The sequence below is a fragment of the Centrocercus urophasianus genome, unplaced genomic scaffold (genome assembly GCF_019232065.1).
Source record: "Centrocercus urophasianus isolate 14NV4802_14NV808 unplaced genomic scaffold, USGS_Curo_1.0 seq_1, whole genome shotgun sequence".
Classification (NCBI taxonomy): domain Eukaryota; kingdom Metazoa; phylum Chordata; class Aves; order Galliformes; family Phasianidae; genus Centrocercus; species Centrocercus urophasianus.
Window position 1 is genome coordinate 1569986 of NW_024884141.1, and position 17116 is coordinate 1587101.

Genomic DNA, 17116 nt, shown 5'->3' on the forward strand with positions numbered 1-17116 from the left:
GAGGACAGCTTGTTGCAGGGGTCTGCCCATGCACATCCACTTGTGTACTGGGGATAGCGCTGGGATTTATGTACTCAGGGCTGTGAAATGAATGTGAAAAGTAATAATAAGGGAACCAGTGGGAGGGAGAGCAAAGGGAAGCCCTGAAGTTGCAAATGTTTATCATTCAACGATGTTGTTGTTGAATGGATGCCAGTGAATGAGACCTGTGAATGCTAGAGAAGGTCAGTCACAGTAACTGAGGTGTCCAGAGGTGCTGAATGGGATCAATCCCTTATTTATTAATTTCTTTATTTTAAAAGAATTCCCTGATGTACTTGGCATGGAAGAGCTCTCTTGCCAACAGAGCTTAAGCCAACCTGAGCTGCAAAGCTGCCAGGTGGTGAGCCCTTGAATGGAGAGGGTAGAACAGCCCTGTGGAGCAGTTGGAGCTGAGAGCTTTAAGAAGAGGTGGATATTGACCATTTTAAGCTGGAAAAGTTGTAGAGAGGTACGGTCAGCTTTTGGAGCTTCAGAGCTGCTTTAGCTATCCAGAAGTCTAACGTGTGTAGCAGTAGAAGTACTGAGTGGCATCGTTTAGTGAGCATGGTACTGATGGGTTGATGGTTGGAGTAGACGACCTTAGTGGTCTTTTCCAACCTTAATGAGCCCATGGTAAGTGGTATCTTTTTTATCTACTGCTTGCAGAAAATTACATTAGGACTGAAGGGCTTTCCAGTGGTGTCCAGGGAAGGGAATGGCAAATGTCTGACCTTGGGCAAATAACTTCATCTGTTACTTTTCCCATCTTGCCCATGTGTACTGAGAGCTCTGAGGTAGGAAATAAAGCTCACAAAGAGATTTTTTGTAGTAGAGAGGATGGTGAGGCCATCAGCCTGGCTTGGATTACTGAGTGTTATCACCATATAGATTGGAAGTTACTCTTAATGATGAAGAAAGGGGAAAAGCATACGCAGTGTTTGTGCACAACCTGTTTGTTCTGTCAGATCTGAAGGATGTACCTGTGGGCACACAGGTGGGATGGAAATGTACACTCCTTGCAAAAATTAAATGCTGAGTGAAGCTTTTGGTTTGGACTTGATGAGCCTTAAAGGTCCCTTCCAACTTGCGATATTCTGAGTTGTAATTTGGCTCTTTTAGAGGGTTCTTCCAACATAATAGCAGTAACACCAGTATATTCTTCTAAGGCAGAACTCCTTTTTATGATGTTGGGGTCTGTATGGCCTTCTGTAGAGGCTGGTGTGAATGAGGCTTGCATTGTGCATTCTGTGATACAGCCCAGCAGCAAGCACTGAAAGCACGGACAGCCTGAGGAGTGGGACAGGCAGTGAGGCCACACTGTAATAGCTGTAACACTGCTCTTGTTTTCTTAAATAGCCATGCTGGCATTCACGTTACTTTGATGTTTTTGACTCGCTGGTTGTTGTAAAAACATGATGAATGAATAATTTAACCTCAGTGCTGTGTTATAATGTTGAGTTTGGCTTCCTGCATGCTCATCACAGTGAAGATGTAGATCTATCCTAAGGGTGATGGGGATGATGTTTGTAACCATGCTTGAGCTCTGCTTTGCTGACTTTGGGCAAACCCAAGGTGACATAGACCTGCTCCAGAGAGCAGGCAGCGTCTGCACTGACTTCTCAAGAAATGCACCAACAAACCGTGCTTTGTGTGACCTTCATCATCTGCAACTTCAGCAAGTGTACCCGGGAAGCCTCCCTCAGCGCTAACCCAGTTTGGTGGAGGGAGAAGAGAGGCTGTAGGTTGCCAAGAGAAGAAACTTGGAGCGATTTCAGTGAGCTCCCAGGGCTGCCGGCTTCTGCCCTGCGCTGTGCCTGGGGCCACTGCGGAGCAGCAGCAACCAATGCAGCAGATTAGTGAGCACGCAGTGAGATCTTGGATTTCTTTGCTGGAAATGAAGTTCTTCACTCCAAAGGCTACAAAAAGCCTTTTGTTTTACTCTTTCTGATGTGGAGCACTTGTTTTTCCTTAAGCCAACTTATGTTTCTCTGCCAAAATGGTGCTTAAACCTGTCTCCTTGTTTTGCACCACAAATGGGATACTTGATGCTTAATGCCTGAATTTTCATGATTGCTTGGGGTTGCTTTGTGCTTTTGACAGCAAACCAAAAGCCTGTTGGTGAGTTAAAAGCATTTTATGACTGATGCATGGCTCACCTGTAGGTGACTCTTGTTATGGTTGGCACCAAGATTTGCACTCCAAACCTTTGTGCTCAGTTTTGGGAATTCAGATTCCCAAATACGAGGTACAGTTTTACAAAAATACACATCTGCTTTGTAATTTTAGCAATGGTGCATTTTCTGACTTTCCACGGAGGTGACCCAAAGGCTCTTGCTTTTGTCCCTGCAGATGTATGATGTGTGGATCAAGGCTCAGGACGGCTTTTGCCAACTCATCCTTGCCACTGTCCCTTCCTGGCTGCGTTTCTCCTGCCCTGGTTTTGCTGTCCCAGACTCATGGTGCTCCAGCAGCCTCCGCAGGGCATCGTTATCATAGAGTCCTAGAATCATTAAGGTTGGAAAAGACCACTAAGATCATCTAGTCCAGCCGTTGACCCATCCCCACTGTGCCCACTAAGCACGTCGCTCAGTGCCACGTCTCCAGGGTCGGTGACTCCACCACTCCCTGGGCAGCCTGTGCCAATGCATTTTTGCTCTTTATGAGAAATTTTTCCAAATATCCAATCTGAACTTCCCTTGGAACAACTTAAGTCCTAGGTCCACCAAATGCTTCCACACTTCTGATTTTTTTTTTGTATTTTCTATATAAAAAATAGTCAAAATTGCCTTATAGTTTCTTTCTTCCACTTTTTTCTTTTTTTTCTTTTAAGCCTAGATTTTACAGCTAAAACATTTATTTTCCCCATAATCTGTAACAATTCCAGGTATTTCCAGCTAAGCAAATACCACAGTCCACATGAACCCAATTTTGCAAGCTTTTGTTACTGTTTGCTTTTGCTTTTTTCATGCACGTATCCAGTTCTTCAAGCTGGCTAAATTTCAGTTGTTCCATTACATGACTATTCCAGGAACACTGGGGTGCTTTAGCTGAAAGGGAGCAGCAGTGTATGGTAGTGATGAAGGTGCCAGTCTTGAAAATAGTGGGTGTTTGGGCTCATCCCTTGGAGGAAAGCTGGATGTAAAAGCAAAGGAATTTAGAAAGGTGGATTTTGCTTGCTGACACTCAGTTGGCTCACTGCAGTGCAGTGTGGAAGTCTTTGCAAACTGTCTGAAAAGTTGGAAAAAAGAACAAATAGTGACTCTAAATCTGTTTTCAAACTTCAGTCTTAAAGTGATGTTTCTGCAGAAGTCCCTTACACAGAGCTTTGCTCAGTGGTCTCCTTGTGAAGCGCTGCGAGGGAAAACTGTTTTACTAAATGAGAATGCCTTATGTTCAGTTTTGAGTTACAATTGTTGTTATTGGGTAATCTGCTCGTCTGTTAAAGAACAAATGGTGTCAGTCCAAATAATTTGATATCAAGTTAGGGAACGGCGAGGAAAGAACAAATGGGAGATGTTACATACCCACACAGAGGCACAAGCACAGTCTGTTCATCTCATGCCATTTCCTCTGACAAGCTGTATCCTAAAGAAAAATGTCAAAGTCTTTATGCGTTTAAGAAGCTGATAATGCAGGGTTTTTGTAACCAAAACACACTTTTCTTTCAGCAGTGTGTGTGTCAAGATCTGGAGCCTTGGATGTAACTAACTGGCAGTGGCCTCAGGGCAAAGTCTCTCAGCCAGGATGAATGACATTTGCTCTGCCCTGTCTTTAAGGAAGAAAAAATTGCCTGGTGCCCCTTCCAGTGCAGCAACTCTCAGAGAATTCTTCTTGCTTGCAATCACAGAACCATTAAGGCTGGAAAGAGCACTGAGATCATGCAGTCCAACCGTCAGCCCATCCCCACCATGCCCACTGACCCTGCCCCTTAGTGCCACGTCTCCACATCTCTTTAACACCTCCAGGGACAATGACTCCACCACCTTCCTGGGCAGCCTGTGCCAATGCCTCACCACTCATTCTGAGAAGGCCCCTGCTTTCTTCCTCACCATCACTCCCAGCACCCACCTACTCATGGAGTAATTCAGAAATTCTCTGGACTCTAAAAAGCCGGAGGACAGCAGTCATCTCAGAGCAAGGATGCTGCAGTACTCCAGGGGTACCCTGCTCTGAGAGTCCTCTGTTCTCTGTGCTTTTGGCTTATTTTCTGGGCAGAGGAGCCAAGCCTCCTGTTGTGGGTTGTGGCTGGAATTCCAACAGCTCTGGCAACCTCAGTGCGGTGGGTCATGGTTAATGTATGAAGATTTTGTGTTGCAATTCCATGTTTCTAAGATGAAAAGTTGTGAAAATCCCATCGTGGCTGCACACCTCCTTTTGGTGTGTACTGAGTTGCTGCCCTATGAGCACAGCTTGTCCCTGCAGAGGAGGAAGATGAGGAATCTCCTGTCCCATATACAAAAGATAAAGGATCCAATCTAGTTATACAGGGCTAGGTTGGATGGGGCCCTGGACAACCTGATGCAGTGCCTGATTTAGAGTTTGGCAACTCTGCCTGTGGCAGAGGGTTGGAACTGGATGGTCTCTGAAGTCTCTTCCAATTCAACCCAATCTGTGATTCTATGATACCAGTTGTCTTTGTCATACCCTGTTGCCTCTAGCTGATTTGCACCCCTCACAGCAGAGCTTTGAGGTGATGCCCACTGATGCTATCACTTCGCTCACCTGTGGCTCTTGCATATGCAGTGACTTTGAGTGTGACACTGCAGTTCTGTACCCAGTCCCTTTTTGGGGAGCTTGTGTTTTTGTGTTTTCATTAAGCTGCTTTCCAGTGAGCCACATGTGCATTGTGCAACTTCTCAAGTCCCAGCAGATGGGGGTGGGAAATGTGGCAGGAAGGAGCCTGGCCCATGGAGGAGCATCACTTCCAGCAGCTTACAGCAAACATGATCTCTAAGAGTCCTGCTGTTCCTCCCAGACAAAGGGCTGGAGCAGAGTGCAGAGGAAGGCTTACAGGAGGGGAAGGGCTGCAAATAAAACAGGTAGAAGAAGCCGTGGTGGTGAAAGGGGTGATGGAGAGCAGCAGCAGGAAGGAGCCAGCTCTTGGGGTCCTGCTGCTGAAGTTCAGCCAAAGGAGCACCGACCTCAGAAATTCTGCTCTGATAAGATGTACGCATTGCTGGCAGTGCAGGGTTTGCTGAGTGCATGGGTTCATGAGCAGTTAGTAGGAAAACATTCCCTTCTAGCCATGAAAAAAAGGCATTTTTGTTGTTTCCTTTCCTACAAAACACATAAGTCAGAGAGTTGGGGATTTTCTTTGCCATGACAACCAATGGAACTGCAGAGCTATGTGATTTCTTTATCCTTCCTATGATTAATTTTTTTTCTTAAAGCCACGTTGCTGACTGAGTTGGGAAACATCAGGTGGTATTTGTTTTTCTCATGTAGATTAGGCAGCAATTTATTGCGTGTTTGCTTGGAAGCCAGAGGAAGCTGGGGATATTGATACTGCCATGACTCATAGAATTATAGAATGTCCCAAGCTGGAAAGGCACCCATAAGGATCATTGTGTGCCAGCATTTATCCTCTTTCAAAAATTGCTATCTTCTGCTCAGGAATTTCCCCAGGGTGCCAAGTAGAGACTAAACATCAAAAAAACCCAGCAACACAGCGCACTAAAAACATCCCCTGGGGCTGCTCTGTTGCTAAGGAATAGAGATAAATGGTCACACACACAGAGCTGATGTGCCACCCAGCATCTCTGTGGCTGTGGCAGTGTGTTGGTGTGAGCTCTGTCACTGGGCACTTCCCAGGCTGCTGTGGAGGGCTGCCTGCCATTTGCTGTAAGTGCAGAAAGAAATGATTTTTCTGCTTCCTGACATCAGCCCCACGGAGGTCAAAACTTCAGTGGGTTGCTGCCAGGAGATCAGGATCAGGAAAGGGTGATTTCTAACGTGTGATAGAAATAAACCATTGAGCAAAGGGAATGCATGTGCTGTGCTTTGGAAGATTATGGGCTCTGTCATAGGGCTGTCACATGCTGACAGCATCCAGAGGGTGAGTATTAGTGCTGCAGAAGCTGCAGTTGTGCCACCTTGTTCTCTGCAAATGCAAAACTCTATCAGCAGATCTCTGCAATAATTTATTACCTGGGTGGCTGGAGACAGGGAGAAGCTGAGCAAGGAAGCAGAGGTGAGCAGAGGTGAAGATGTGATCTATCAGACTGTTGTGACGGGTGCTGTACTTCTAAGGGTGCACACGAGAAGCTTGGCGCTGTGGGCTTCTGCCTGCTTTTCTCCTCAAGGCACCACTTGCTGCTCCAGCTCTAAATAATAAATCTGAGGATCCTTCCTCTGGAATGCTGCCCCTTGGGAATGGTGCCGGTGCTGGGGATGTTATTCAGACAGCGTACCCAAAAGCTGTTTGAATAATGTCTTTGCAGAGGTGGGAGATCTGAAGCAGAAAGCTTACACCAAGAGCTGGTGTTTTGTCACTTCTGAGGATTTGTTTTGGTGTCAGTTTTAACCCATGCAGACTCTTGAATTGCAGCCAGCCACCATGGATGGATAACTGTGCTTTAGCAGTGGGTTTGGATATGTGAAAAGTACTGTCACCATCTGAAAGTCTAAGTGGAACTGAGAGCTGGCCACATGTTTGCTAAGATTTGGCCAGAGAATGGATATAAAATCATCATCTGGGCTGGAAAAGACTTTCAAGATTATCAAGTCCATTCCTTATGTCTTGAAGAGATTTATGGCATTCCCATAGAAACCTTGTTTGGGAGCCATCATTCTGAGAAATGGCCATTATGGAGATATTAGTGATGATGAAAATACTTTTCTATGGAAATGAGATTCTGGGAGGTGCACGCATGGCCAGCAACTGCAGGGTTGGAATGGTTTTGTAGCATCACTCCTGTTTTATTTCCTCATTTCAGCCATGAGCTGCTCCTCTGAAAACAAAACCACTCTATTTCTGCAGGTAAAATTGGAGCATTGCACCAAAACCTGAAACGATGAATAGACACAGTAATTCGTAACCATTGCTTTGGTTGAGCTTTGGAATGGGCTGCAGTCCCAACACTGGTGGTATTTAAGAGACATGTGGATGGGGCCTAAGGGGTTGGTTTAGTGGTGGGACTTGGTAAGTCAGGTTGGTGTTTGCACCTGGTGATCCTAAAGGTCTTCTCCTGCCTTCAGGAGCTGCTGCCTGTCCTTTGTCCCCAGGCTCCCACTGCCATTTGGGGCCATGAAGTCGCCTGCAGCCAAGCTGAGTCAAACCTCATTCTGCTCTCCCATCCGCACACTCCTTCCCATCTGGATTGGGTCTCAGCTGGCAGAGCTTGGGAATAGCTGCCTTCCCTCAGAGGCAGCGGGGCTTAGATTGGCTTAAACCAGTCATGAAGCTACGCCCAGCTCTGTTTTTTTCCCCTTTCTTCCCCCTTCTGAACAACTTGTTTTCATGAAACATCTGCTGCTCTGGCAGATTCTTGTGGTTAGAAATATTCTGGAGGCTTTCTTTGCAGAAGTGCAGCTGCCTGTGTATTCCTTATCAGCTCAGCTGAAGGTTTCCTGTCAAATGAGAGCATTTTTGAGGAGAAAATGCTTGTGCTGGCAGCGTGGTTTTGTTACAAAGCAGAGGTTTATGTGTGCAAGAACATATGCGATTCTACAGGTAAAATATGCTTCCTGGGTGGAAATGTCTGAGGGTTATGAATTGCTTCTGGGAACTGATGCTATTGCATTGTCTCTGCCATCTTAACGGGGGTCTGGAACCCTTCCATTCATCTACCACGAGCCCAAATTTCTGCTTTTGTTACCAAAGCTTTTTAGTGATGCCACATCTTGCCTTCAGAGTGCTGCTGAATTGTTGTTTCATCTCCTTGATAGAGGTTGGTGGAGCTCATCCTCCACAAAGATCAAGGTCCTGTTGTCACCCTGAAGTGAACATCCATGTGCCAGATAGCCATCAGCCTGCTCCTCAACATGGGGGATCGTGACAGCTGGGAGAGGTTGCCCAAGGACTGGCAATTAAAAAAAATAATCATGCTACAGTCTCTACCACAAACAAAACCCAGTGATACACAGCAATAAGATATGTCATGGTCTTTAAAACTCAAAAAAGTTTTCTTGGACGTGCTTTTGTAACCCAAACTATCTAGTGCCACAGAATCATAGGAATTGGAAGGGACCTCTGGAGATCGTAGAGGCCAACCCCTGCTGAAAGCAGGTCCCCTACAGCAGGTTGAGCAGGAAAGCATCGTATTTCACAGTACAGTTGTGGCACTCGTGTCATTGGTTAACGATAAACACGCCGCTTTTGCGTGTGTAACCTCATTTCAGTCATGATGTTCTGGTAAATATCCAAAGCTTTCCTTACGATAGCTTTTCTCTTATCAAAAATACTGGTGTCAAACAGTCTAATCCAGCACATGTTTTATCAGAGCTGTCACCCAGTGCCAAGATATATCCACAAATGACTGTGACACCATTCAAACCCATGCCAACCCCACGAATGAATGCACCTGGGGATGTTCTTTGCATACCCACAGACCTTTCTTCTGCATCAAATTGGAATCATTCCTCCTTTGGCATTAGCACACCACAGACTGTTTCCCGTGGGAGCTGCACATGTGGGAGCTGCACATGTGGGGTACCATAGCTGCTGTTGCTGCTTCTCCCTTTGCTTCACCTGTGGTGGAGTCGCAGCTGCCCAAAATGCAGCTCTCTAAAGGACAGCTTTGTTCCCTGCTGCAGAAAGCTGAACACACAGAGCTTTCCTGGCTTTTCCATGCAAAGCACAATCCAGTGAATTCTTGGCTGTGGTTCTTTCTTTTTTTCTTTTTTTTTTTTTTTTCTTTTTTTTTCTGCATTTGGGAAAAGGCTGCTGTTTTTGAGTGGATAAAACAGCATTTTTGGCTGGATTTTTGGCAGTGCAATTTTTCCACTTTGGAAGTCAGCCTGTCTGCTTTGCTGGCTGATGCTTTAACCTCTTCCATGCAAAAATGCGTTGTGGTGCAGTTTGCAACTTGGTCTTTGGAGTGACTGATTTGCATATCAGCATTTTTTTCAGTCCTAAAGAATTTTTTTTTTCTTAATTTAATTTTTCAAGTGGTATGTGTGTGATTTTTCCTAAGTAATGCATAAATTACATTAGTTCATAGAGTCATAAAATCACAGAATGCCCTGGGTTGAAAAGGACCACAGTGCTCATCCAATTCCAGCCCCCTGCTAGGTGTAAGGTTGCCAACCACCAGACCAGGCTGCCCAGAGCCACAGCCAGCCTGGCCTTGAATGCCTCCAGGGATGGGGCATCTACAACCTGGAGCATCATCACTGATTAACAGCTTGGTCCTCAATTATATTTGATGGAAAATAACTTATTTGTGTGTGGGATCTTGCATTTCTGTGGCCATTCCCAGTGCCAAAGGGCGTTAAAAGTGCTTCCAAGTGAAGGTGATAGAAAAAAATTAAATGAGAAATTAACTTTCCAGAAGAAGAGAAATTTAAGTGGGGAATCTGGACCACAGGAAAGTTTTGTCTGATCTCTCCTGAAGACCCTTTGGTGAAACTGAGGCCCTCAGTGATGTGTCTAACCCAAACACTGCCCATCCTTCAACGATTGAACAGAAATTGCTTAGTGAGGTATGTTAATCCTGCTTTTGATGCTGGTGCCAGCAAAGCACCCCAGAAGATGTTAAGGCATGAGAGGGATGAGCAGGGCATCTGAGACAGCCAGCATGGCTTCACCAAGGGCATATTGTGCCTGACCAATCTGGTGGCCTTCTACGATTGAGTGATGGCATTGGTGGACGGAGGGAACTGATGTCATCTACCTGGACTTCTGCAAGGCCTTGCGATGATGGGCACCACATCCTTGTCTCCAAATTGGAGAGAGATGGATTTGAAGGGTGGACTGTTCAGTGGATAAGGACTTGTTTGGATGGTTGTTGTCAATGCCAGAGGGTTGTTATCAATGGCTCTATGTCCAAGTGGAGGCCAGGGATGAATGGTGGTCCCCACCACTCCATATTGAAATCTGGTGCTCCATGGGTCCATATTGGGTCTAATACTCTTAAACATTTTTATTAGTGACATAGGTGCTGGGATTGAATGCTCCCAGAAGTTTGCTGATGATGCCTAGGTGAGCAGTGCAGTTGATATAACAGAAGGAAGGGATGCCATCTGCAGGGACCTCCATAGGCTTGAGAAATGGACTCGTGAACCTAGTGAGGTTCAGCAAGGCCAAGTAGAAGGTGTTGTGCTTGGGTCAGGGCAATCTCAAATAGAAGGCACTGCGCTGGGTGTCATCTACACAAAGACTTTTTTGTCGTTACAGAACAACAAGAGTGCATGAAAATCCAAAAATTGCTCCTAAATGTGAGACTTGCAACCTACAGCATTAAGAGGAAAGGGCGGATGGAGAGGGCAGTCTACAGTTTGCTGTCTGTGGAAGTGGGTAAAGCTGGTATCTGCCTGTAGGCTGTGCCAAAGCTGGGCCTTCTGGTATTGCGAGCGTAGGCATCACCTCTGAGCATCTTGCTTTCCTAAGCAACTGCCCAGTGAAGCAGAGCTCCTGCTCCAGGCTCTTCTATGAAATTATATTGGTACTGGATTTACCTGGTCAGGCACGAGTCACTGGTAGGGGTGTTACATAGACTTCTTGAGGCCAAAGAATGTGTGACCTAATTGAAATAGCTTGGTGAGCTGCAAGTTTTCCCTCATGGCAGTAGAGGAAAGGGGGAGAGCTGTGTGCTCTGTGCAGTCACTGATGCAAAACCCCTCAGCTTTAGCATTTTTATTAATTACAGAAATATCTCTGTAAGAGTTTGTACCTGCCACTTATTTCACTTGGTTTCTATAAGAAGAAATACCCTGAGCAAAGGCATGAGGAACAGAAATCTCTCCAAATAAAAATCTTGGGTAGGGTTGAGGTTTTCACAATACACTACTTTTTCCAGTTGGAAACCTTTTATGCAGTGCTGGTGGGGCTGCAGTGTGCAGGGCAGCCCTGCACATCGCTGTGATGTGTGTGGCAGCTTAAATGCCTCCTGGAGCATCAGATGGACTTATAGAGTCCGAATTTGTCAATGGTGGCAAGTACACGGCAAGCCTAACATGCCTTGGATGCTGGATGTAGTAGCTAACTTGTGCATGGAGTACATACACCTGTGTTTTGACTGGGAGATCACCAGGCTATATAATTTCTGCACTCTGAACCGTCTCCCTGCACATGAGAGACTAATCTTTTTGAAGAGTCCACCTAAATGAGTGTGTGGATCCCACCTGGAAGTGGCTTTGCTGCCACCAGCGCAGAGCAGGGCTGTGACACAGCTAATCTCAGCTTTAATGGGAATGAAATCTCTCTTAATACTTTCTGTTTGGATAGAAAGAAAGTTCAGCCTTGTGGAGAGAGGGAGCAAGGAAGGTGGGCAAGGGCGCAGGAGGAGATTCAGGCTTCTGCTTCTTGGAGGGACGTGAGCCGGGCTCGTCCTTGGCAGGCACAGGAACCTGCTTGAGCTGGCAGGTGCTCTGGAAATGGAAATATTTTATCCTGCCTTATGTAATGCAGCAGCATGTCCAGAGATGAGTCCCCTGCAATTTTCTGGCCCGCAAGGGATAATTTTCTGCTTGAAATCTTGGCCTTAGCTGTGAATTTCCTTGCTCGTGTGGAGCGTGTGTTCCATGTGATTTCTGTATACATAATAGCTGCTGCTTGAACTTCAGTAATTTAGGTAAATTTGTTTATGGCTGTCGGATGAGTAAGAGCAGAAAATCTTTGTTCTTTGAGTTGTATAAATACATGCAAATACACCCTGCCCTACTGGGTAGCTATAGCAGAGGAAGGGGCTGCAGATCCTCCTCTGCATCTAACTGAAATAGGTAGTAAATGCATACTGTGGGGTTGAAGAGTAGATAGGACTGGAATTCATATTATTGGGGTTCCTGGCTTCCTTTGGTGCCTCAGTTTCAGTTTTTATTCATAAACGTGGAGAAGCCTCTGCAGTGTGGATTGGGCTGGCTGCAGATAGTCATGAATGACCACGCATGGCACTAAGCCTGCTCTGATTCAGGGCCAGTGGTCTCTGACCGTGGCTGGTAAGCAGAACTTGCCCATGAAGCCTTCTGATCCCTCCTGAGGCTGCGGGAATTGATAATCCACCAGTGGTGAGCATGATGGGCTCAAAAGCCTCTGCAACTCAGGAGGGACCGAGATACTGCAGGAATGTAGAAACAAGAAGATTATTTCTGTTTTGTTCTTCTAAAACAAAGGCGTTGAAGCTCTTATGTCTTTTAGACAGAAGAGATTTTTTACTTTGGATGAGGGTTGCTCATGTTCTCTGAGGACGCATTATCTGGTGATCTGGTGTGCAGAGGTTGGCACACGCTAAGGTCAGCTGAGTTAGTCTTGTTCCTTTGAAGTCTTACGCTTCTCATGGGCCAAAACAACTCGGGCAAAACCATCACCGTAGAGTCTGCCCTTGTCAGGCTTAGAAATGAAGAGTTATCCTCAAGCAAAGGAGTCAAGTGAAAAGCACCAGATGTTTCATCATCTAAAAACCTTATTCATACTTGCGTGTTTTGGGCAGGGACTACAAAGACTTGCTAGCGTATAAGGTAGCGAGGGACATGCAGGCTAGAAGTTGCCTCCATGTGAAGGAGAAACCAATCACTTCAAAGCCACTAATACCTTCCGGATGGTTTTTGCCACTTATTTGATACTCAGAGAGATTAAGCTTGGCATGGTCTGAAGTTGTGCCAGGGGAGATTCAGGTTGGATGTTAGGAAAAAATTCTTCTCTGAAAGAGCGGTGAGATGCTGGAATGGGCTGCCCAGAGGGGTGCTGGAATCACCGTCTCTGGAGGTGATCAGTGAATGTTCAGATGTTGCAAGGGACGTGGTTTAGTGGGGAAATATTGGTGATAGGTGGATTGTTGGACTGGATGACCTTGGGGGTCTTTTCCAGCCTCTGTGATTCTATGTTCAAAGCCGGTCAGAGATGGGGAGCAGCCCTCTGTGCCCATCCAAGGTAATGAGTGAAAAATTGATGATTAGTTCAGATGGTAAAGAGGGCAGTGATGAACGCTGTGGAGTAAATGGAAGAGAGTCAGGAAAAATAATAGATGAACAAAGCAAATTCAGGGAGAGGGCATCACACTGAGGAATAATCTAAAATGTGTGCAAACAGTATTCCCTAAAGCGTGTATTTGCTGCAGAGAGACTCCTTGCCTTATGAACAGAAGCAGATAGGAGTGTATCTCCTCCATCAGCTTTGCAGTTTCACACTTAGAGGCAGTGAAAAGCCCATGGCAGGGTAAAGCAGAGGGCCAGGTCCTGCTGACATGATTACAGAAAGGTTTCTGTAACTGTGACCCTGGGTGAAGGGTAAGGACTATTGGATCACACTGGTTCTCCCTGCGTGAGGTAGGCAGCCCACAGCTTCTACATGTCCTCTTCTTGGCTGTTGAGGTTGGATATCATGAAAAGTTCATTCTCAGCGTGGTGAGGCACTGGCACAGGCTGCTCAGTGAGGTGCTGGAGTCTCTGTGCCCAGAGGTTTTCAAGAAGAAGGTAGATGTGGCACTGAGGGATATGATGTGTGAGCTGTGGTGCCACTGCAGGGCCACCTCTGCTGGTGATCACCCAACCCAAACACTTGCACCCCCCTGTAACAGTGTGCCAGCCTTGAGCTCTCCTCCTGCCTCATGCCACAGCAGGGCATGTCTCTGGCTCGGTTTGTAACCACAGTGGTGGTCTGAAGAGATGCACTGGGTGAGGAAGGCTGGTTGAGGTGTGGGTGAACACGCCACCCCTGCTCTTCAGCTGCAGTCCCAGTGCCCTGAAGTACAACAGTGGTACAAGGCTTAGCCCTGTGCCTGCAGAAAAGAACAACAACAACAAAATAGGGGAAAAAAGAAAGAAAAAGAATTCTATGCTTTAAAAAACAAAAACAGAAAAAAGGTAATGTGCGATGTATTGCCAAGAGTGGAGAGAGGGCAGAGGTTGAGGCACACCTTCCTTGGGGACAGGGAGCGACTGAGTCAGCAGGAAAGGTCACTCGGCCCAAAGGCTCTGGTTGCAAAGAAGGGGATTTCGTAAGGGAAACTGCTGCAGTGTTTTCATGTTCAGTGCTGACAGCGTGATAGCTCAGTGTGTGCACGTAGGAGCAGCAGTTCTTGTAGATGGGGGGCATAGGGCAGCGATGGTCAACCCCAACTGCCCTCTGAATTTCTTATTTGTCCTTTGCTTTCTTTCTTACCCCCCCAGTTCTCCGATGTCCACTGCTCCCTCTTTAGTTCTGGCATTTAATCTCTTTGTCACACTGTTTGTTGTAAGTCCCTGGCTTCTCTTCCAGCTCCAGTTCAGGGGTCATTATCACATATGATTAGTCTTGGAGCCTAACGAAGGGGATCAGACGTAACTCGAGGGTATGTCTGAGCCACTTAGACTTTCTGAGCTCAAAGATCTGCAGAGGAAGTTTATTTTTAAGGTTCCTGAGAAGATAAATTTGAATGTTGGGTTGTTTGGGGTACAAGTAATATAAATGAAATTGCTCCAGGGTAGCAATGCCCTCTGGGATTTGAAGAATCCCAGGGATAATTATCCAGTGCTGAGTAAGTCTCAGTAGTCTTGAAATAGCTTTTAGTAGATGATCACATTTTTCTTTGTGCTGGCTGGTCTGAAAGCTGGGAGCCATACATTAGCATTTAGCCTTGATTATAAGAGGAGCATCAACACATTCTTAACACTGCATTACCCAGGGAAAGCCATGCATGGAAGCACGAAACTCTTATGTGAGATAACAGCCCCAGGAAACAAACAAGCACATTTGGAAGCCTGCTTTCTGAGGTCCCACGGCTGGGTGTTGGAGCAAGGTGAGGTCCGAGCATCCTCAGGGCTGCTCCAGCTGTGTGCCTGCACTCCAGCGCAGTGGTGACGTGGCTGTGCAGTGACTCAGCTGCCCCTCCTGACTGTCAGCCGGCGTGATGCAGATCATTAGTCACTAATTGGTGTGGATAGCCTTTTTTTAGGCTCCTGAAGAAGCCAAGGGTCTCATTAACCACGTGCAGATGAATTGGTCTCTCACCTTGCCAGCCTTTGGGTCCATCAGGTGATACACAGAGGGCTGTTTTGCCGTGCTGTGTCAGGCTGACTCAACCTTGTAAGCCATATGGGGCTTGACAGAGGACAACAATTCTCTAATACTACTTTTTTTTTCTTCTCACCACCCTCCATCCCCTGTGCTTCTCATCTTTGGTTCCATCTCCACATCCATAACCTCTGTGTACCAGTAGGTTGGGTACCACGCTCAGATACTCAGATACCCAACTGACAGCTGTGGATCTGTCTCCTTACCAAAGTCTTCTATGCCATTATTGCTGAGGAAGGGGGTTAGCAGTCTTGAAGACAGGTTTTTGCCACCATCTGCAATACCTGCATTTTCTTGAAAACCCTCTTTTCTGGCTGTGGCACCAGCAGCACCCTTGGGTGAACTGGAGAGGGGCTGTGGGTCTGGCATCGCTTGCTTGGCTGCAGCAAGCTCTACATCTGTGCTTGGTCCTTTCCATACTCTAAGCAACCAAAGGAAGCCCTGTAGATCTTCCCCATGTAGGCAGCCCCACACTTGTCCTGTGGCATTGCCAAAATGCTAGTGTGAGCATCCTGGCAAGGTGTTGCACAGGGATTCTTGTGGGCGTGCTATGTTCCCCTTCACCTCTTCTACCTTCTCTTCCCATTTGACATTTATGCCAAGCTATTCTCACAAAGTTTTGCTTTGGCTTTATTTTTATCCAATTTCCCAGTGCCCCCCCCCCATCCCAGCTCCACGTGCCCTAGGCTGAAGGCAGCTCTGATGACTCACAGGATGGCAGGAAAGCCAGAAGCAGGCTGAAGCCATGCAGTTGGTGACGTTGCTGGAGCTGTGTGGACTCTGCCTATGCGGTGCCACCACCATAGGACAGGCTTGTGTCCCTTATCTGAGGAGTCTGGAGAGACCATGTGCTGGGAAGACCTTTGTTGTGATAGTTGGAGGAATAAAGTCCAGGGGGAAAGGAGGAGCATTTCCCTGGCGGGAAGGAGTCAAAACTCAGAGCTGTCCCGCAGCAGAGCTGCACAGCCAATGTGAGGACACCACTTCAGCCACTGCTTTGCTTCACGCTTCTCACTCTCCCTCTCTTGCAGCTGCGTAAATGAGTATGGAAGATTATGATTTCCTCTTCAAAATTGTTTTAATTGGCAACGCCGGTGTGGGGAAGACCTGCTTGGTGCGACGCTTCACCCAGGTAAGGTTGGGCACCTGTTGGGTGGGAGAGTGGATGTCCCCACCAGCACTGCATCTCCATGGGGGGGAGTTTGTTGTCCGTGCTCGTGGCCTGGTGTAACCCATAGCGAGGTACCAGCACGAGCACTGCATCAGTACTTGGTGCTATATGTGGTCCTGCTGGGGCTCTAGCTGTAAGGACCTTCTGGTGCTCTCTCTATGGACTTTCTCATTCTCATCCCTCTAGGGTAGGCCAAGCTGCTGCTGCACAGAACTGTCCCTAGAATTGTTCATCAGTAGGAGATTAATTAATTTGGTTCCTGGGCTATGAGCCCAAGGTCTTCTGTTAACATCAAATCCCCTTTAGGGGTTACACCTGAAGAGTTAATGGGGACACTGAATGAATTGAAGCAGTGTGAAAAGGTGCTGGCAGCAAAATGAGACCTTGTGGCAAAAATCTGTGCTCCCTGTATTTGTGGCTTTACACATAGCAGCTCTCAAAGACCTTTTAGTAACAGTGGAGGCTGGTGAGACAATATCTGCCTGGTTGCTGACAGTGAGTCAAATGCAAGGCTTTCAGAACTGCCTTTGCTTTTTTTGTGATGGAATAGCAAGAAAGGAACCAGGCATCTGTAATTTGGGCTCAGAGTTTGCATGATGTGCTATAAAATGCAAGTAATGTTTGCTTTTTTAAAAATTTTTTTTAAAACTAATAATGTTAAGCATGCTCTCTGATTGCCTGTACTAGCTGATGGCAGCGAAGCTGCTCAGATCAGAAGGGTTAACTGCAAAATCTGCTGCTGCTATTCCTTGCACCTTGGCAGTGTTGCTGCTGCT

The 17116-nt window shown here is 46.6% G+C and overlaps 1 protein-coding gene across 5 annotated transcripts in view; it reads left to right on the top strand.

Moving 5' to 3' along the window:
- RAB30 (RAB30, member RAS oncogene family) overlaps window positions 1–17116 on the top strand; it is a 47069-nt gene that overhangs the window by 14485 nt on the left and 15468 nt on the right. For all 5 annotated transcript variants that reach the window (XR_006167398.1, XR_006167414.1, XR_006167390.1 and 2 more), the window contains exon 2: window positions 16201–16301. Coding sequence is in view for 1 of the 5 variants with exons in the window: in XM_042810617.1 (XP_042666551.1) it covers window positions 16209–16301 (93 nt within the window). In the remaining 4 variants the exon portion in view is untranslated. The remainder of the gene's footprint in view (window positions 1–16200; window positions 16302–17116) is intronic.